General features: G+C 43.3%; 1 protein-coding gene across 4 annotated transcripts in view; it reads left to right on the top strand.

The window, feature by feature from the left end:
* Positions 1-22,605, top strand: part of ANKRD44 (ankyrin repeat domain 44) — a 232,672-nt gene that overhangs the window by 81,387 nt on the left and 128,680 nt on the right. For all 4 annotated transcript variants that reach the window (XM_073633150.1, XM_073633149.1, XM_073633148.1 and 1 more), the window contains exons 4-5: positions 13,231-13,301; positions 16,415-16,615. In XM_073633150.1, coding sequence (XP_073489251.1) covers positions 13,231-13,301; positions 16,415-16,615 — 272 coding nt within the window. The remainder of the gene's footprint in view (positions 1-13,230; positions 13,302-16,414; positions 16,616-22,605) is intronic.

The raw sequence follows: 22,605 nt of genomic DNA, 5'->3' as shown, positions 1-22,605 counted from the left end.
GAAGTATATTAAACACAGTTTACTATGTTTCAGTAATGATTGAACACAATGAGTGAGTGTGTTCGTTTAACCACTTGAGTCCAATTTGGCACTGCGTCGCTTTAACTGCTAATTGCGCGGTCATGCAATGCTGTACCCAAACTAAATTTGCGTCCTTTTCTTCCCACAAATTCTTTTGATGGTATTTGATCACCTCTGCAGTTTTTAGTTTTTGCGCTATAAACGGAAAAAGACCGAAAATTTTGAAAAAAAATGATATTTTCTACTTTTTGTTATAAAAAAAATCCAATAAACTAAATTTTAGTCATACATTTAGGCCAAAATGTATTCGGCCACATGTCTTTGGTAAAAAAAATGTCAATAAGCGTATATTTATTGGTTTGCGCAAAAGTTATAGCGTCTACAAACTAGGGTACATTTTCTGTAATTTACACAGCTTTTAGTTTATGACTGCCTATGTCATTTCTTGAGGTGCTAAAATGGCAGGGCAGTACAAAACCCCCCCAAATGACCCCATTTTGGAAAGTAGACACCCCAAGGAAATTGCTGAGAGGCATGTTGAACCCATTGAATATTTATTTTTTTTGTCCCAAGTGATTGAATAATGACAAAAAAAAAAAATATTTACAAAAAGTTGTCACTAAATGATATATTGCTCACACATGCCATGGGCCTATGTGGAATTGCACCCCAAAATACATTCAGCTGCTTCTCCTGAGTATGGGGATACCACATGTGTGGGACTTTTTGGGAGCCTAGCCGCGTACGGGGCCCCGAAAACCAATCACTGCCTTCAGGATTTCTAAGGGTGTAAATTTTTGATTTCACTCTTCACTGCCTATCACAGTTTCGGAGGCCATGGAATGCCCAGATGGCACAAAAACCCCCCCAAATGACCCCATTTTGGAAAGTAGACACCCCAAGCTATTTGCTGAGAGGCATATTGAGTCCATGGAATATTTTATATTTTGACACAAGTTGCGGGAAAGTGACACTTTTTTTTTTTTTTTTTTGCACAAAGTTGTCACTAAATGATATATTGCTCACACAGGCCATGGGCATATGTGGAATTGCACCCCAAAATACATTTAGCTGCTTCTCCTGAGTATGGGGATACCACATGTGTGGGACTTTTTGGGAGCCTAGCCGCGTACGGGGCCCCGAAATCCAATCACCGCCTTCAGGATTTCTAAGGGTGAAAATTTTTGATTTCACTCTTCACTGCCTATCACAGTTTCGGAGGCCATGGAATGCCCAGGTGGCACAAAACCCCCCCAAATGACCCCATTTTGGAAAGTAGACACCCCAAGCTATTTGCTGAGAGGCATGGTGAGTATTTTGCAGCTCTCATTTGTTTTTGAAAATGAAGAAAGACAAGAAAAAACATTTTTTTTTTTCTTTTTTCAATTTTCAAAACTTTGTGACAAAAAGTGAGGTCTGCAAAATACTCACTATACCTCTCAGCTTTGGGTGTCTACTTTCCAAAATGGGGTCATTTGGGGGGGTTTTGTGCCACCTGGGCTTTCCATGGCCTCCGAAACTGTGATAGGCAGTGAAGAGTGAAATCAAAAATTCACGCCCTTAGAAAGCCTGAAGGCGGTGCTTGGTTTTCGGGGTCCCGTACGCGGCTAGGCTCCCAAAAAGTCTCACACATGTGGTATCCCCGTACTCAGGAGAAGCAGCAGAATGTATTTTGGGGTGTAATTTCACATATTCCCATGGCATGTTTGAGCAATATATCATTTAGTGACAACTTTGTGCAAAAAAAAAAAAAAATTTGTCTCTTTCCCGCAACTTGTGTCGCAATATAAGATATTCCATGGACTCGACATGCCTCTCAGCAAATAGCTTGGGGTGTCTACTTTCCAAAATTGGGTCATTTGGGGGGGGTTTTGAACTGTCCTGGCATTTTATGCACAACAATTAGAAACTTATATCACACATCACTCACTCTTCTAACCACTTGAAGACAAAGCCCTTTCTGACACTCATTGTTTACATGAAAAAGTTATTTTTTTTGAAAAAAAATTACTTTGAACCCCCAAACATTATATATTTTTTTTAAAGCAAATGCCCTACAGATTAAAATGGTGGGTGTTTCATTTTTTTTTTTCACACAGTATTTGCGCAGCGATTTTTCAAACGCATTTTTTGGGGAAAAAACACACTTTTTTAAATTTTAATGCACTAAAACACACTATATTGCCCAAATGTTTGATGAAATAAAAAAGATGATCTTAGGCCGAGTACATGGATACCAAACATGACATGCTTTAAAATTGCGCACAAACGTGCAGTGGCAACAAAATAAATACATTTTTAAAAGCCTTTAAAAGCCTTTACAGGTTACCACTTTAGATTTACAGAGGAGGTCTACTGCAAAAATTACTGCCCTCAATCTGACCTTTGCGGCGATACCTCACATGCATGGTGCAATTGCTGTTTACGTTTGACGACAGACCGCCGCTTGTGTTCGCCTTAGCGCGAGAGCAGGGGGCGACAGGGGTGCTTTTTTTTTTTTTTTTTCTTTATTATTTTTTTGCTTTTTTATCTTATTTTTAAACTGTTCCTTTCATTTTTTTTTTTTTAATCATTTTTATTGTTATCTCGGGTAATGTAAATATCCCCTATGATAGCAATAGGTAGTGACAGGTACTCTTTTTTGAAAAAATTGGGGTCTATTAGACCCTAGATCTCTCCTCTGCCCTCAAAGCATCTGACGACACCAAGATCGGTGTGATAAAATGCTTCCCCAATTTCCCAATGGCGCTATTTACATCCGGCGAAATCTAAGTCATAAAATGCTCGTAGCTTCCGGTTTCTTAGGCCATAGAGATGTTTGGAGCCACTCTGGTCTCTGATCAGCTCTATGGTCAGCTGGCTGAATCACCGGCTGCATTCTCAGGTTCCCTGTTGAGACAGGAGAGCCAGAGAAAAACACGGAAGACGGTGGGGGGGGGGGCATTCCCTCCCACGGCTTGTAAAAGCAGTCTAGAGGCTAATTAGCCGCTAGGATTGCTTTTACATGAAAGCCGACCGCTGGCTGAAAAGAATGATACCAAGATGATACCTAAACCTGCAGGCATCATTCTGGTATAACCATTCAAAGTCGTGAATGGCGTACCTGAAGACAAAAAAATGGTTAACAATAAAGCACAGTAAACGGTAAAGTATAAAAAATTGCATACCTGAAAAGCAAACGTGATAAAACATAATAACAATAAAACATTGCAGAATAGAATACAGTAAAAAAGAGCAGAACAATAGAGAGAGAGAGAATAGAGAGAGAGAGAACAATGAAACAACAACTATTTTTTTTTATTTTATATATTTTTTTTTCTTTTTTTACACTTTTTTTGTAACTAACTTTTATAACTGTAACCGGTTCCAGGTTCGGGTCTCTCAAAATGCGATGGCATCTTGGGAGACCCTGTGAAAGTGTGCCTAGCCTGTGCAATGCTGTACCCTACGCTAATACTCAACTAGTGTATGGTAGCGTTCAAAACATTCACCAATGCAAAGACCAGGATTGTCAGGACAGGAGGGACAATAATAGCGGGTGTCACGCCTATATCCGCGCTTGCTGCAGACACAACATCTTTTTTGGGGGGGTTCGTTGGGTAGGGGTACTCGGGAGGACATAAAGAAAATGCCTCTCATGCAGCCGACTGCATTTGGTTGGGGATGTGAATGGGGGAAGTACGGGCGCTGCAGAAGCGGTGGGTTCCCAATTAGGATTGGCGAATGCAGCAGGAAGGGCACTATGGGCACGACGAGCCTGTGTTTGTCTTCTTCTTGGTGGCAGCGGGACACTACTTGTGCTTGCCACCTCACCAGCTTGAACTGCACTTATGGGATTCGCCACATCACCAAGTGTTACTGCAGTGCTGGTTTGACTACGACCGGGGTGTACTAGGCCACTGGTGCTTGCCAGTTCACCAAAACGCTACCAAAAAAACTGTTAGCGATCGCAGGGATCAGGCCTGACTCTGCGAACGTTGCAGTTATGCGTTAAGTGTTTTGTAAGTGACAGTGATCGATCGATACTGCACTTGGGTGGGCTGGGCGGAGGGGCAAAATGCAGGTGCTAGCAGGTATCTGGGCTGATCCCGCTAACACTGCGTTTTTGGGAACCCTAAACTGCTGGGGACGCCAGTATAGATCTGATCGGATCAGATATTGATCCGTTCAGATACTATACCACTAAAGGAGGCGTATGCTGCGTGCGTGGGTGTTAGCGGTACTGGCGCTAATCTGACGCTGCTTGGGGCTGGTGCTTGCCAGTTCACCAAAATACTACCAAAAAAACTGTTAGTGATCGCAGGGATCAGGCCTGACTCTGCGAACGCTGCAGTTATGCATTTAGTGTTTTGTAAGTGTCAGTGATCGATCGATACTGCACTTGGGTGGGCTGGGCTGGGCCGGGCAGAGGGGCAAAACGCAGGTTCTAGCAGGTATCTGGGCTGATCCTGCTAACACTGCGTTTTTGGGAACCCTAAACTGCTGGGGACGCTAGTATAGATCTGATCAGACCAGATATTGATCCGTTCAGATACTATACCACTAAGGGAGCTGTACGGTGCGTGCGTGGGTGTTAGCGCTACTGGCGCTAACCTGACGCTGCCTGGGGCTGGTGCTCGCCAGTTCACCAAAATGCTACCAAAAAAACTGTTAGCGATCGCAGGGATCAGGCCTGACTCTGCGAACGCTGCAGTTATGCGTTTAGTGTTTTGTAAGTGACAGTGATCGATCGATACTGCACTTGGGTGGGCTGGGCGGAGGGGCAAAATGCAGGTGCTAGCAGGTATCTGGGCTGATCCCGCTAACACTGCGTTTTTGGGAACCCTAAACTGCTGGGGACGCTAGTATAGATCTGATCGGATCAGATATTGATCCGTACAGATACTATACCACTAAGGGAGGCGTATGCTGCGTGCGTGGGTGTTAGCGGTACTGGCGCTAATCTGACGCTGCCTGGGGCGACGCATATCACCGCCGGGCGATCAGGGGGCTAAACCTTTATTCGGTAATAAACGGCGGGTGCCCTGACACTATAAAAAATAAACAAACTAACCAGCGTCACCCGTAAAAGTTATACGGTGATCAGTGGTGAAAGGGTTAACTAGGGGGCCATCAAGGGGTTAAAACATTTATTTGGTAGTATATGGGGGTCCCTGACGCTATAAAACGCTGACGGCGAACCTAAATATTTAGGTCCCTAACTATCGTCACCAGCGACACTAATACAGCGATCAGAAAAATGATCGCTTAGCGACACTGGTGACAGGGGGTGATCAAGGGGTTAAAACTTTATTAGGGGGGGTTAGGGGGGTATCCTAGACCTACAGGGGGCTAATACTCACTGTCCCAACACTGTAACTGTCACAAACTGACACCAATGCAGTAATCAGAAAAAAAAAAAAATGTGTGTGTAGTGTTTGTGCACTCACATACCTGTCTTCTCTCCTCGGGCCGGAACGGAAATTACCGAGCCGAGGAGAGATGACATCATTTCCTTTGCTGCTGTTTAGCATACAGCAGCAAAGGAATGTTCCCATTGGCCGGCGGCGATCGCGAGGGGGGGGCCACGAACGGATGGCCTCCCCCTCACCTCCGATCGCCGGGGGACAAAACACGACCGCCTCGGGCACCGGGGGGGGGGGTCCGATCGGACCCCCCACCCGCGGAAGGCAAATCACGTATATGTACGTGATTTTGCCTGTCCGTGCCACCTTGCCGACGTACATCGGCGTGAGGCGGTCGTCAAGTGGTTAAAAAGGAAGGGGCTGGTAAATGACATATTGATTAGCCTCTTCCAGCACACAATGGGGAATCGACACTGCACAGAGTGATTAGGGTGAGCCCAGGCACACCTGGCACACCCCCCGTGCACACCTATGGCTACCATACACAGCTGCACCAGATTTTGCACTCTCTAGTTTTAGTAAATCAACCCCTTTCTGTCTCCAATCTACTGGAGAAACAACATAGCCACCTTTGGACAGCAGCATTGTCAATCTGGGTAAAGGGTAGTCTTAGATGGACTTGACTAACAAATTAAAGCTGAACTTCAACTAACTCTTTTTAAAGGAGAAGTATAGCCAAAGCTTTTTTGGCTATACTTCTATGGATCACAGGAGTGCAGTTCTTTCTGCACTCCTGTGACCCAAATTCAGGTGACAGTGACCCAAAGCTCACTGTCTTCACAAAGCCAGCCCAGGTTCTGAAAAGATCCCGTCTATATGCTTGGGATTTACCCAGCTGCCTGAACTGGCAGCTGGCTCAGCCTCTGAGTGAGTCAGCGCTCCCGCCCCCTCCACAGCCCAGTGGTCCAGTGAGCATTGGAGGGGCAGAGCACAGAGCTGATGACTGACAGTCACTGGCTCTCTGCAGCCTAAAGACAACAAACTGAGCGATCAGCAGACCAATGCTGCATCCACCTAGGTGAGTATACATTTTTAATTTTTTCTTTACTTATACTTCTCTTCGAAGCAGTTACAGCAACGTTTTTCTCCTTTTGGGATAAAAGTTTTGTATAAATGAATATAAGCAGATCATTGTAAGCACCCCTGTCATTGGTAAATGGTTTGCCTCAACCTTCTAACTACCTGCTACATCTGCAGGACAGCTTGGTCTGTTAAACCTTTAGCTGCCAGAACCATTTTTGCATTTTTTTTACACCTTTAAAAAAATATTTTAGGCGGTGAGTAAATAGATACCCAGCAAAATTGCATGCGCCTGTGAAATGGCAACAAACTTCATTGCACTATATTTTCCATAGACGATGCCTTAAAGTCCCCTACAGGTCATCAGTATAGAGGTAACCAGGAATAATGGACCTAAAATTTTTGGTCTCACTCCAGCATGCGCAAAGACATATAACGTGTAGCACAATCAATGTTTTAGCGTGTAGGTGCACCTGATGCATGCTTTTACATTTGTATGTGCGTGTAAGTTCGGGGGGGGGGTGTTAAAAACTAAAATTGCACGGAATGGGACATTTGGGGATCAAATAACGATAAAAGAATTCTAAAAATTACTATTTATAAAGCTTAAATATGTTACCAAACATATGAAAGATTGCAATCAAACACATCAATGGTTATCTGCATCATATATGTGTTCCATCAATAAAGATATCCTCAATGTCAACTTGAGAAACCTCAACGTGTTTCAACTTAAAATATATTGATTTGATATATTATTAGAACTAGATACATTTATATTTTTTCTACCTGATCTGTACTGTTTAAAAATTCTTAATAAAAACATTTTTAAAAATTCTAAAAAATTCCCATATTCATAAAGCTTAAAAATGTTACCATACATATGAAAAATTGTAATCAAATATGTGTACATCAATGGTTATCTGCATCATATATGTGTTCTATCAATAAAGATGTCTTCCATGTCATCTTGAGAAACTTAAACACATTTCAACTCATAAAGAGTCTTCATCATGAGATAAACAGTGTGTTTTAGAACCCAATGATTATTATTATTATTATTATTATTATACAGGATTTATATAGCGCCGATAGTTTACGCAGCGCTTTACAACATTAGGGCAGACAGTACAAGTACAATACAATTCAATACAGGAGGAATCAGAGGGCCCTGCTCATTAGAGCTTACAATCTAGGAGGGAGGGTCAAGTGATACAAAAGGGTAATAGCTGTGGGGGATGAGCTAATGGAGAAAATAGTGCAGTTGTTAGATGGAGGCAGGATAGGCTTCTCTGAAGAGGAAAGTTTTCAGGGATCGCCTAAAAGTGGATAAAGTTGGAGACAGTCTGACAGATTGGGGTAGGGAATTCCAGAGGATGGGCGAGGCTCGGGAGAAGTCCTGGAGGCGGATATGGGAGGAGGTGATGAGGGAGCTAGAGAGCAGGAGGTCTTGGGAGGAACGGAGATGGCGATTAGGTTGGTATTTTGAGACTAGGTTAGTGATGTAGCTGGGGGCAGAGTTGTAGATGGCTTTGTAACTTATTGTTAGTATTTTGAATTTAATTCGTTGGGCGAGTGGTAGCCAATGGAGGGATTGGCAGAGAGGGGTAGCAGACACTGAGCGGTTTGTAAGGTGGATGAGTCTGGCAGCAGCATTCATGATGGACTGAAGGGGGGATAGTCTGTTTAAAGGTAAGCCAATGAGGAGTGAGTTGCAGTAGTCAAGGCGAGAGATAACCAGGGAGTGAATCAGGAGCTTTGTGGTTTCATTGGTTAGAAAGGGACGTAGTTTAGAGATGTTGCGGAGGTTGAGGCGGCAAGCTTTGGAAAGTGATTGGATGTGGGGCTGAAAGGAGAGTTCAGAATCCAGGATAACACCTAGTACCCTGACATGTGGGGACGGGTGGATGGTTTTGCCATTGCTCTTGACAGAGAAGTCGGGGGAAGAGGAACGTGGGGGAGGAAATATTATAAGCTCGGTTTTGGACAAGTTGAGTTTGAGGAAGTGGTGTGACATCCATACAGATATGTCGGTTAGTAAGTTAGTGATGCGTGAGGAGACTGATGGAGTGAGTTGAGGGGTGGAGAGATAGATTTGTGTGTCATCAGCATAGAAATGATATTGAAAGCCGTGAGAGGCTATCAGCTGACCCAGGGAAGAGGTGTAGATTGAAAATAAAAGAGGTCCAAGAACAGAACCTTGGGGGACCCCGACAGAGAAGGGAAGAGGAGTGGAGGAAGTAGAATTGTAAGTGACACTGAAGGTGCGTTGGGATAGGTAGGATGAGAGCCACTGAAGAGCACAGTCACGGAGACCGAGGGAGTAAAGTTTTTTGAGGAGGAGGGGGTGGTCAACCGTGTCAAAGGCAGCTGAAAGATCCAGAAGTAGGAGTACAGAATAGTGTCCATTGGTTTTTGCAGTTAGTAGGTCATTTGTGAGTTTTAAAAGAGCAGTTTCTGTGGAGTGTTGAGGGTGAAATCCAGATTGAAGGGGATCAAGAAGGTTGTTTTTAATGAGGTGGTCACTCGGTTGTAAACCAGGCGTTCAAAGAGTTTAGAGGAAAAGGGGAGCAAGGAGATTGGGCGTAGGTTGTTAAGATTGGTAGGGTCCAAGGATGGCTTTTTGAGTATGGGGGTGACCAGTGCATGTTTTAGAGCATCGGGGAAGATGCCAGAGGTGAGGGAGAGATTGAAGATGTGGGTTAGAGAGTGTAGGATGGGGTCAGAGGGTGACCGTAGCATTTGAGAGGGAATAGGGTCCAGGGTACAGGTGGGCAATAGAAAGGAGTTTAGCAACTTCATCTGTAGTAGTAGATTTGAATAGGGGGAGTGTCAGTTGTATCTGTTGACATGGGGTCTTAGCTGGGGGAGATACCTGTAGAATAGAAATTTCATCACGGATTGTATCAATCTTGTTTTTGAAGTGATTAGCGATTTCCTGGGCAGTGAGTAAGTCAGTGGGTGGAGGCGGTGGAGGACAAAGTAGAGAGTTGAAGGTAGAGAAGAGTTTACGGGGATTGGATGAGAAAGTGTTAATAAGAGTTGTAAAATAGGTTTGCTTGGCAGTGTGGAGGAAAGAATAGTATATTTGGAGGGCAGATTTGTATTGGTTGAAGTCTTTGAGAGACTTAGTCTTGTGCCACAGACGCTCAAGAGCGCGACTACGTTTTTTGAGAATTTTAGTGTCATCTGTTTGCCAGGGTTGTAGGGGTCGAGGCCTGATTCTGCGTGTAGTGAGGGGAGCGAGCTTATCCAGGGTGGAGGACAGAGATTTATTGTAGATGGACATGGCTTGGTTGGGGCAGGACAGGGGAGAGATTTTGTCATAGAGGTGGTCAGTAGCAGAATAGAGGAGACAGGAGTCGAAGTTGCGAAAGTTTCTACGGGTGATGGTTAGGCGATTGGAGGGAAAGGTGGTGGAAGACAGGGGGAGAGAGAAACTAATAAGGTGGTGGTCCGAGAGAGGAAAAGGATTGTTTGAGAAGTTGCATGGAGTGCATAGGTAGGAGAATACAAGGTCAAGGGTGTTGCCATCAGAGTGAGTAGAAGCCTGTACCCGTTGCTTCAGGTCAAATGAAGAGGTTAGACTAAGAAGTTTAGAAGTAGCAGGAGTGTTTGTATTAGCAGGGATGTTGAAATCACCGAGAAGGATTGTGGGAATATCCGAAGAGAGAAAGTAGGGTAGCCAGGCAGAAAACTCATCAAGGAAAGTCGATAATGGTCCAGGGGGCCGGTAGATCACAGCAATTCTTAGGGAAGTTGGAGAGAATAGACGTATACAGTGGGCTTCAAATGATGAGAGGGAAAAAGAGGGAGGAGGGTGAATAACCTGGAAGGTGGGGGGATAGGAGGAATTCCACTCCACCTCCCTTGCGTCCATTAGGCCTAGGGGAGTGAGTCCAGTGAAGGCCACCCTGGGAGAGGGAAGCAGGAGAAGGGGTGTCATATTCGTGGAGCCAGGTTTCGGTGAGAGCAAGTAGATTAAAGGAATTAGTGACAAAGAGGTCATGAATAGCAGTGAGTTTGTTGCAGACAGAGCGGGCGTTCCAGAGGGCACAGGAGAGAGGGAGGCTGGCGTTGGGAAGAAGAGGAATGGAGACTAAATTGTGTAGATTGCGACTACTGCCAGAGGGTGTAGGGTGATGGTGATGGGTGTGTTGGGCACAGTTAAATAAGGGAGGCCCAGGGTTTGGGGAAATATCTCCAGCGATTAGGAGAAGCAGAAGAGTGAGGGAGGTAATATGAGAATATGATTTGTATGAGGGGACATGCTTTAGTTCCTGGGGGGTATGTTAGCAAGTGGGCTTAGAGTTAGAAAGAGGTGATGAGTGCAGTAGTAGGGGGAGGGGAGAAGTGAGGGTGATATGTACAGATTGTGTGGTGGAGCAGAGGGATGTAGAGAAGAGAGCTTGAGGAGAGAGGCTGCAATTGGGAAGAGGAGGAGAGGTAAAGAGAGCATGTTTCAGAGAAGGTGAGATAATATGAAAATGAGATCACCTGCAATCTGCTATGGTTAGCTTTGTGCAAATCGCTGAAGTGCAAGAGCAGAAGTGTCACTTTTTTTCAGAACCCCACTTCTTTGGAAGAACCCCCTGTATGTGCAGCCCCCTGTATTTTCCCCCCCCCGTAAAGAAGGCCTTGTTATATACTGTGTTGGGTGTGGATGGAATCTGGCAATTAATCAATTAGGAGGGCATATTAGGAACACAGCAAGCAGGGCATAACTTTCACACCACAATCAAACTGCAAGGGGACTAAAAGGCCAAAATTGTAAAGATAAGGAAACCCATAATTTAGGTAAGACTTAATGGCTAAATAAACATTGAAATAATGTGAGCATGGCTACAGATGGAGTTGAGACAGCGGTGACAAACAGATTTACCAAAAATGTATATAAGCAGTCAGTCAATTTTCAGTTTGCAGGACATGGGAATATAAACGCAGATTACCAAAAATGTATATAAGCGGTCAGTCAATTTTCAGTTTGCAGGACATGGGAATATAAACGCAGATTACCTGTGAAGAGAGAAGAAAATGTTCAGATGAATGCTGCAAGAGCAGAAGTGTCACTTTTTTTCAGAACCCCACTTCTTTGGAAGAACCCCCTGTATGTGCAGCCCCCTGTAATGATGCATTGGTACAAAAAAAAAGAGGATGCAAGTCCAAAAAAGAGGCCATGGAGACTGGATTGGGTGAGATGCAAGGGAGATTGGCCCAACCACCTCCTCAACAAGAGGAAAGGTGACCTTATAAACATGAATAGCAAAAGCCAGGGCTCACAGGATCGCTTCGATGATAACAAACAGATCCCAGCTGTTTTTACTGTTCTTGTTTTTTGAGGAGGTGGTTGGGCCAATCTCACTTGCATCTCATCCAGTCTTCAGAGCCTCTTGTTTGGACTTGCATCCTCTCTTCCTTTGTACCAATGCATCATTGTATTCTGTAACACACTATTTACCTCCCGATGAAGACTCTTTATGAGTTGAAATGTGTTGAAGTTTCTCAAGTTGACATGGAAGACATCTTTATTGATGGAACACATATATGATGCAGATAACCATTGATGTGCGTGTATTTGATTGCTATCTTTCATATGTATGGTAACATTTTTAAGCTTTATGAATATGGTCATTTTTTAGAATTTTTTAAAATGTTTTTATTAAGAAATTTTAAACAGTACAGATCAGGTAGAAACAATATAAATGTATCTAGTTCTAATAATATGTCAAATCAAATAGGGCACATAGGCACAATACTCAGAGTATAAATATGACCATAGGTAGAAATAATCTGCATCTAAATGACATAGCTGTCATATAAATCGGTAAATTGTATAAGATTAACCAATCAATTACAGGAAAGTAACCATTGGAAAAATCCATGTACATGGTAGACAGAGGACGCAGTAAATACCTCTAATGCCGCGTACACACGGTCGGACCTTTCGGCTACAGAAGTCCGACGGACGCCGACGGACCAAGTCCAGCAGACAATCCGATCCTGTGTGGACTTCCCCGGACTTTCAGCGGACTTTTCCAGCCGCAAATCTGACGGACTTTCGATTTGGAACATGCTTCAAATCTTTACGTCGTAACTCCGCCTGACCCAGAAATCCGTTCTTCTGTATGCTAGTCCGACGGACAAAAACCCACGCTAGGGCAGCTATTGGCTACTGGCTATCAACTTCCTTATTTTAGTCCGGTGTACGTCATCACGTACGAATCCGTCGGACTTTTGTGTGATCGTATGTAGGCAAGTCCGATCGTTAGAAAGTCCGCCAAAAGTCAGTCGAAAGTTTGTCGGACAGGCTGTCGGACTTTTGTAGCCGAAAAGTCCGACCGTGTGTACGCCCCATTAGGCATTTCAGGAAATGTTGGCAGTATCATCAGATTAAGTAGGTAATGCAACTGTCACAGAAAACGAATGGGAAAGGGCATTGGGAACAAGAAAGTAAGGAGAAAGAAAGTAAAAAGAAAAAAAAAGGAGGGTGTCAAGTAGTACCTGTGGGGGGCTCCCGGAAACATCTGAATTCTCAGACCTTAACCACAACAAGGGAGTCAAACTCAGAGAAATAACGAAAATGAGACCATACCGTCCACATTAGATTGTATATCTCAGACTTATCATCAACCCATGCAATCATATGTTCCACACTGTCAATCCAAGCCATTTCACAAGCCAATTCGGCTAAGGAAGGTGCCTATCTAAAAGATATTTTGATATTCATATTTGAATGTTGTGACTTATAAGCGAAAATGTATTTTTTTTCTTTCATTTGATAAAGGAGCTCGTGTTAATGCGAAGGATAACATGTGGTTGACTCCTCTTCACCGTGCTGTTGCTTCAAGAAGTGAGGTTGGTGTGATACTTAGTAAATGTAATATTGTGCGTTGTAGTTCACAAGGTATTAATGTCAAGCAAATAACCTTTTGTCTGTTAACATGTGCTGGTGGTATCTTTGTTCTGTAACTAATGTATACCTTAATTTATATTAAGCTTATATTCTTTTATTTTACACAGTGGTGGCAGTCTTTCCTAATCTGCCATGTTTCTCTCTATTAATTACCATGTTGTACCATTTTCCCTTTAATACTAAACACAGATCTGCCCTGCCGTTACCCATGTTCTACAAGCATGGCACCTGACACTCTCATCCACCTTCAGAAGGGGGGTCCCCAGGGTAGATATTTTGCCCAGCTGTCTTAGGCACATCTACCTTAGAGATGCCTAATGTCAGACCCAGGTCAGGTGGTAGATTTATATCTCCCATCTGCCTGAGCACAACTAGAAACCCCCCAGAAAGTGCTAATCTGGCAGGGTAAAAAAAAAATCTAGACCTGAGACAACCTTCCTAACCTGCTTTCCCAACAGCCCCTTATGTTGACATATAAAACATATATGTGTAGATCACTTATGGTTCTTTCTGTGAGAAAATGTGCCCAGCTTAATCCCTTTAAATAGCGGCAAGATAATTGAGGCCTGCCTTGCTTACTCTGCATGGCCACATTGTAGGGCACCAGGTTATTGTTACATTCTTCGCCGCTTTGTTGGCTGTGCAGGTCCCTGTAGTTAGTTTCAGGGGAAAAGCACAGATAGCTTTATCTGGACTTTTACTAATTCAGCAGCAATAGCTAGGTTTCTTCTATTTGTCCATTGAAGTCCTGAATGACCACTAGAGTGTACTATATACACTAAGTCAGGAGAGGTCCCTCATTATTCCACAGCAGATGTGCTTTACAGCTTCAGTACTTTAGTTTTTAACACACTGCCCTGTTACTGAATGAAGCTTGAACAGCAAAAGAACTAGGGCAGTGGAAAGGAATGCAGGATAAATTATAAATCACCCTTGAGCTGTTACTTTTGTATATTCAGCAGTGGGATCAGAAAACTCTATTTTCCTGAAGACTTAACATTTGTGTTGAATGAAGCAGGTTTTTCAAGTGTACTAAAATTGGCTTTGCTCATTTTAAATCACTGTTGCGCTCAAATATTTTTTACAAAAATTATTGTTGCTGATTTTTGCTTTTTTTTTTTTTTTTTAAGATTTATACCATGGAAGGAACACCTGTTTAACACTGCACTTTCCATTTTGTATTTTGTATGCTGCTTTGTGTAATTTTCTGTCCATATTCTGTATGTATGGATCTTAGACATGAACATTTCTCTATGCTGGTTGTTGTTCTCAATTTTTTTGCCTCTTTGTATGTGTTGCCAGTAACACTGCTCTTGTTTTGTATGCTTGGTATCATTTTTAAAATGTATTTATTATACTGTAGGTACTTTTATAGCGCCATCAGTTTACGCAACGCTTTTACAGATATATTATACATTCACATCAGACCCTGCCCACAAGTAGCTTACAATCTTTGGTCCCCAATTCACATCATACATATATTAGGGCCAATTTAGACAGGAGCCAATTAACTTATCAGCATGTCTTTTGAGTGTGGGAGAAACCCAGAGCACCCAGAGGAAACCCATACAAGCACAGGGAGAACATACTAACTCTACGCAGGTAGTTCCATGGTTGGGATTCAAACCAACAACCCTTTTACTGCTAGGCAAATATATTCTCTGTATCTGTTCTTCTTCTGTATGTAGTTGGACTGTAAGCGCCAACAAGCAGGATGCTCCTAATCCTCTTGTCTTGAATTGCAATGTAACTACAGGCATACCCCACTTTTAAGTTCACAATGGGGTTTATTTACTAAAGCTGGAAAGTGCAAAATCAGGCTCACTTCTGCATAGAAACCAATGAGTTTCCAGGTTTTATTACCAAAGCTTAATTGAACAAGATGGGGTTAGAAGCTCATTGGTCTCTCTGCAAAAGTGAGCCTGATTTTGCACTTTCCAACTTTAGTAAATAAACCCCATTGTGTACTTAAAAGTGGGGTATGCCTGTATACTGTTTCCCTTTTTCTTTTATAAAGTGTTGTGCAATCTTTTGGCGCAATATAAATTCTGTATAATAATACTGTATAGATATAAGAATGTGAGAGTCGCACTCTACAATGATCTCCTCTTGGTTTTTATTCTGTTAACAGTCATCTAGCTGCGTATATACAGTCTCCACCTAAACAAGACCACTCTCCCTAAATGCAATTCATCCCAATGAGCTTGTCCACGAGGATAGAGTAAGTCACTACCCTATCCATGTGAGCAAGCCCATTGGGTTGCAATGCATTTAGGGAGAGTGGTCTTTTTTGGCAGGAGACTGGATGTATGCAGCTATTTGTCTGTTAACAGAATAAAAATCAAGAGGAGCTAATTGTGGAGTGTGACTCATCTTATATCCATACAGGCTACAGGACCTGACACCCAGATGGTCCGTGAACACTAATGCCCTGTACACACGGTCGGACATTGATCGGACATTCCGACAACAAAATCCATGGATTTTTTCTGACGGATGTTGGCTCAAACTTGTCTTGCATACACACGGTCACACAAAGTTCTAGGAAAATCCGATCGTTCTAAACACGGTGATGTAAAACACGTACATCGGGACTATAAACGGGGCAGTAGCCAATAGCTTTCATTTCTTAATTTATTCTGAGCATGCGTGGCACTTTGTGTGTCGGATTTGTGTACACACGATCGGAATTTCCGACAACGGATTTTGTTGTCGGAAAATTTTATAGCCTGCTCTCAAACTTTGTGTGTCGGAAATTCCTATGGAAAATGTGTGATGGAGCCCACACACGGTCGGAATTTCCGACAACAAGGTCCTATCACACATTTTCCATCGAAAAATCCGACCGTGTGTACAGGGCATTACAGTTATAGAAACTTTTGCATGTCTGCTAATATCCAACGTTTTCATGTAACATCATCATGAAAATATGCACACAGGAACAAAGTAGACACAGTGCAGGGATTTGCATTTAAATTTTTTGTAAAATACTATTTTTCACATGTAAAGATGTTGTTTACGAATAAAAAATCATGCATTGTTTTCTATATTGTAGGAAGCAGTGCAGATGCTAATAAAACATTCTGCTGATGTCAATGCTAGGGATAAAAACTGGCAAACACCATTACATGTTGCTGCTGCAAATAAATCAATTAGGTGTGCAGAATTGATTATTCCAATGCTGACCAGCGTCAATGTTTCTGAACGGGGAGGTCGCACAGCCTTGCACCATGCTGCGCTAAATGGTCATATAGAGGTGGGTGTCTACAATACCTCTGTGTTGTTTGTCTGTGAAGGTTCTCGTTTATCCAGGTCATGGTATATCTATTAATTGTTCTGAACGTCTTTTGTAATGTTGAAGGTATTTTGTAGCTTGTCCAATCCACTTCTTTGTCTAATGGGTGTTAGAAATATACCCCAGAAGGGACATTTTTTGTGCATACTGTGAGGTGCACATTCTGGACAGGTTTCTGACAACTCTACCTTGATGCTTTGACAACAATTCACACCTTTAGCCAGTGAACAATTAACATAAACTTAAGGAACAATAGAGTTTGACTTGTGAGGTACTTTTAACAACAATTGTTATTAAAACACAATTGTTATTTTTTTTTTTGTGCAAACTTTAAGATAACATCATATAAAAACAACAATTTTTTTAACAGTCTATATAGATTTCTTAATTCTACCACCACAGTTTCCAAGAGCCAGCTGATTCTTAACACATCTTATCGGGGTATATACAAATATTGCGTTCATTGCTGGATCCTCAAAAGGAAAGTTGGGCAACGCAATGTAATTCGCAGATTTCTGCTTCCTCATTCATTAGTGCTTAAACTCTAATTTAAAAAAAGCTTCTAATCAAGTATGTTGTTGTTTTTTTTTTAACTTTAAATTTTTATTAAAAGAGAAGTATGGGTTTCTGTTTTTTTTTTTATTTTAAATTTATACTTACCTAGGTTGATGCAGCATCAGTCCGATGCTGGGGCGGCTCCAGAAAAAAAAATATTTTTCCCAGCAGGGGCCTGGAAAACATTGCATCCGTGATCAGTAGATCATGCATGCAATGGGGGCTCCTGCGACATGTCCTCTGGCTTTCAGCCCACACCACTTATTGAAAGCCAGAATACACGTCAATGGACTACGGGATGCACATCAGCACCCCTGCAGCCCATTGATAACTACAAGCCCATCTGCCACAATGCATGATGGTACTTGAGGTTTATTCATTCACAGGAATCTATAAATGAATGACACAGCTTTGTAGGTGGAGCCCCATACAGCCATGCTCTTTTAAAAAAGTGACAGTGGGTGCCTCTGTACACTGCCATGCAAACTGCTATCCTTATCCTTACACTGGCCTACTGGTCTCCCATCCTCTGCCCCCTCACAATTTTTACTGCACACCAACATCAGACAGGCTAGATTTGGCCCTGTGCCCTTCTCCTGCCACCCGCCTACTATGTGATGGTAGGTTAGGCAAACTAAAATGTCCATGTTGCACCCCGTAGGAGAGGGGGTTACAGCGTTAGGGAATGAAAGACTGGTATTTTAAAAATACAAATACCCAACAAGTGGCTGAGGATTTGGATTTTAAAACAAAATTTGGGGGAAAAAAAAAAAAACATACCGGTACATACTAACTTAGGTGGATGTGGCATCATTCTGATACTGCATCTGTCCCCTGCTGGCTCCACACTGAGAACTGAGTGATCAAACAATGCTGATCACTCATTTCTCCTCTCCGCTCTGAGCAGACTGTCAGTCGCTCTCTGCTCTGCCCCTCCAATGCTCACTGGAGCGCTGGGCTGTGGGTGGGAGCTCAGGTTCTTGGTGGAAGGCTGAGAGGCTGAGCCAGCTGCTGGACAGGCATCTGGGTGGATCCTGACTTTAATCTTCCTGGAGTCTGTACCAGCTCTGTGATATCAGCTGACAGTGGACTTTAGCCCGCTGTTGGCTGAATCTGGGTCATAGGAGTGCAGAACAAACTCCTGTGATCTTTAGGAGAAGTACAGCCAAATGAGCTTTGGCCATTATAGATGGGTTAGTTTGAAATCCCACATGCCCAATCCGACAGGAAGCCCACACTGCATACCGCTAGTCTCAGGCAGTGAGACATTTCCCGATCTAAGCAGCTGCGGACCAGAAAATCTCACTGCCTGTGATTAGTCCTGTGCAGTGTGCAGCACGTGCGGTTTCGAACACGCCCAAGCCCATCTCTATTGGCCATACATCTCCTTTAGCTCTGGTTCGCACTTGTGCAGGTAGGGTAGCCCATTCATTTGACTGGGCTACCCTGCCTGCATTTTCTGCAAAAAAGGTGCCTGCACATTTTTAAAAACGCAGTGGCAGGGAAAAAGCATGGTCTTTTTGACTATTTCATTTTCCTGTGGTTCCTGCAAATGCGCTATAGGCTGAGATGTGTGGGGGTGCCAATTTGGCTGGTTGCTGGAACAGATGTGATTCCTGCACCCACAAGCAGCCTGCACAGTGTGAACCAAAGCATAATGTCATCTATGAGAGATACCATAAGTGTGAACTGCAGCCAGGATTTTATGTAAAGACTGTACTGTATTTTGTGTAAAGTTTTGGTACATTATTAGTTAAAACATAGGTGTGTGCAGCCTATTGCATTAGGGTGTGCACTCCAAAGCTCAAACACACATGCCTTTCTCTGCAGCCTCAGGTGCACAGGGCAGGGAACGAATGGTAGGTGCTCTGTGCTGAGCGGCTTCCTGTTCATTCAAAAACACCGTTTACTATGCTTCAGTTATAATGGAACACAGTGAGTATGTTCACTGTGTTCATAAAGAAAGGGAAGGGGCCGGTATATCATATGATTAGCCCCTCCCCCCCACTCTCCATCCTGAAACATCTTCGCAGCAGCCGGTGGGAGAGGAGAGGAAAGGAGGGGGGGGGGGGGGGACATCACAAGGGGAAGCCTGGGTGAATTGGCTCTGCTCAGAGTGATTAGGGTGTGCCCAGGCACACCTGGCACACCCCCTGTGCACGCCTATGAGTTAAAAGCAGTTGCAGGTAGCTGAGTAGCCTTTCTCACAGTGTTTGATGGGGAGGGGGATGCCGAGGTATTCAGTCTGTGTGTACTCCAGAGATCATGAAGACTCTACAGGGGGGAGAAGAGGTTGGTGCAGCAGCAGATAGTTAAGATGGAGTTTTTTAGAGTCACCAAGCAGCTGTGTCTCTGCTTGGTGACTCTGGGGCAGTGCCGCTCCACCGTCCTGGATCTGCTGACCGCTCTGCTCCCACTCCTCTCCTGAGGATTTTCTTATGCTCCAGGTGCAGTGAGACAACAGGGTTAGGGATCGGTGGGTACAGCTGGTCTCTCTATATGTGCTGCTCTGTAGGAGGAGCTCAAAGGTTTCCCAGGGAAGGATGCTGGACGGAGATGCTGATCTCTAATATGGACGTCCAAGACATACCAACAGCCAGCGTGTATACATTGCTGGCTGGGAAAGAAGGTGGCAAGAGGAAGAACCAATTGTAACTACTGTATGTGTACCCACATGAGTACAAATACAGTAGTTACAATTGGTCCTGCCCCCTGCCATCTTCTTTCCCAGCCAGCAATGTATACACGCCGGCTATTTTGTCTATACACAGGTTGTCTGACAAAGTGGGCAGAGCTCCGCATATCGGCCCCACCCATCAACGCTTCAATTTGACAGCTCCACTCACTCTCACTGTCATTGTGGTATGCCCCGGCTTGCCCACCAATCCCTGGCTGTGCTGGATGGAAAGGCTGTCAGCAATGGGTATGGGCGCCACCCCTGAATCCAGGGACAGGCTTTCTCCGGGGACAGTGTCCTCAGTCCGGGGACTGTCCTCGGAAACCAGGGACATCTGGTCACCCTATCTTACAGGCAATTCAATTTTAGTATATAATACTCCAAGTTTTATTTTAGATAGGATATGTTTCATCGAGTATGTTGTTTTAACCCCCAACCTCTAGTCAAGTTAACACATCTTTCCACAAATTTCTGATAATAACGTTTGTTGCTAGCAGAAAGGGCAGCTAGCAACGTGGGATTATTGAATGTTAAATTTAATCAGTAAGCCATTTTATACTTTATAAAAGTTCTGCCTAAAAGCAGCCATCATAAGGGGCCTCCTATTACTTTTGTTAGCTGGACAGCACTCTCCTGTGTGTCTCTCTAAAGCTAGTCTACCTTTCTTACTAGGAACCTGACTTCCCTGACTTCAGTCTCTCCAACTGCTGTCCTCTGTCTCAAGGAACTCTTGGTAAAGGTTTTGCCCTGGAGCATAGGTTCTATTGCTCTGTGACTATTCTGCTTCCTACCTTAGACACCCAGACTGACAAAGCTACAGGCCAGCTGAACCTGGAACTGCATAGTAGTTCTTCCAGTCTGCCCATAAACATGCAGCTTTGATTATCCATGTGACTGTTCTATATGTGAGATTTTCCTTAATGTGGTTGTAAACCTCTGACATAAAATATGAACAAAGCATATCCCACTATAGTGTGCACTTGTCTCAATCCAGAGCACTAAGTCATTTCTGTCTGCTGCCTCCTTTCTCTACTATCTGTATGACTCACTTCTGACAAGTTTCTTGTGTGCTGTGTGTGGGATGTGTCCCTTCCCTCCAATCAGCTCTCAGAGCTCTGCTCGCTGAGCTCTACAGAGTGTAACTTCAGCTACCCACCCTCTGCTTTCTGACAGCTCAGACAAGCTTTAACAATTCTGAACTTTAAACGATTGTAAAGAAGAGAGGGCTGCAAATAAACAAACAGGTTCAACTTGTGTAGAACGATTTGTTTCATCTCTCTAAGGGTGTACAACCACTTTAAACTGAGCTGTGCTTAAAACTACATTACAGAATGATGACCTTACTGTAATCAGATAACTGCCCTCATGTTGTAAAGCGCTGTTCAAACTGTTGGCGCTATATAAATCCTGTATTTTAATAATAACTGTTTAACTGCTTCAGCCCCGGAAGATTTTACCCCCTTCCTGACCAGAGTACTTTTTTACGATTCGGCACTGCGTCGCTTTAACTGACAATTGCGCGGTCATGCGACGTTGCACCCAAACAACATTGACGCCCTTTTTTTCCCACAAATAGAGCTTTTATTTGGTGGTGTTTGATCACCTCTGCGGTTTTTATTTTTTGCGCTATAAACAAAAAAGAGGCGCCAATTTTGAAAAAAACGCAATAATTTTTACTTTTTGCTATAATAAATATCCTCCAAAAATATATAAAAAAACTATTTTTTTTCCCAGTTTAGGCCGATATGTATTCTTCTACATATTTTTGTTAAAAAAATCAAAATAAGTGTAAATTGATTAGTTTGCGCAAAAGTTATAGCATCTACAAAATAAGGGATAGATTTATGGCATTTTTATTATTATTTTTACTAGTAATGGCAGCAATCTGCGGTTTTTATGGGGATTGTGATATTGCGGCGGACAAATTGGACACTTTTGACACATTTTTGGGACCGTTGACAATTATACAGCAATTAGTGATATAAAAATGCACTGATTACTGTATAAATGTCAGTGGCAGGGAAGGGGTTAACACTAGGGGGTGATCAAAGGGTTAACTTTGTTCCCTCAATGTGTTCTAACTGTAGGGGGGATGGGACTGTCTAGGAGGCGAGAGAGATTGGTGTTCATACTTAGTATGAACACACGATTTGTCTCTACTTCCCTGAAAGAAGCGGGATTTGTGTGTTTACACACACAGATCCCAGTTCTCGCTCTGTCACAACCGATCGCGGGTGCCCGACGGTCATCGCGCCCGCCGGGCACTCGCATCGGCTTTGGGCACACGCTGCGTGCGCCCCTAGTGGCCAAAAGTAAAAGCGACATAAGATAATGTCGATTTGCCCAGCCAAGCCAACCTGCCGCAGCAAAACTGCGGAGGCTGGTCCGGAAGTGGTTAAGGCAGATATTAAAAAAACACCAATTAATGCAGATGTGTATTTATTATAAATTCTTTTTTTTTAAAAAGTGTTATTTATTGCTTTTTAACATAACAAGTATACACAAAACCCAACGGGCCACAAACAAAAATAAACTATTTACATTTCTTCAGCGTTGACTCTCTCCTCCTCCTTCCAGACCCTCACTCATTGACAAAAACAAAATAATAATGACACCTATTTTTAGTAACAGTCAATGGTACGTTACGATCTGTCAGACAATTACATACATGTTAAATCCTACTGCAGGTGTATTCTATTAGGTGCCACACAATCCGCCA

The sequence above is a fragment of the Aquarana catesbeiana genome, linkage group LG06, assembly GCF_042186555.1.
Source record: "Aquarana catesbeiana isolate 2022-GZ linkage group LG06, ASM4218655v1, whole genome shotgun sequence".
Lineage (NCBI taxonomy): Eukaryota > Metazoa > Chordata > Amphibia > Anura > Ranidae > Aquarana > Aquarana catesbeiana.
This window is presented reverse-complemented; position numbering and strand designations above follow the sequence as displayed.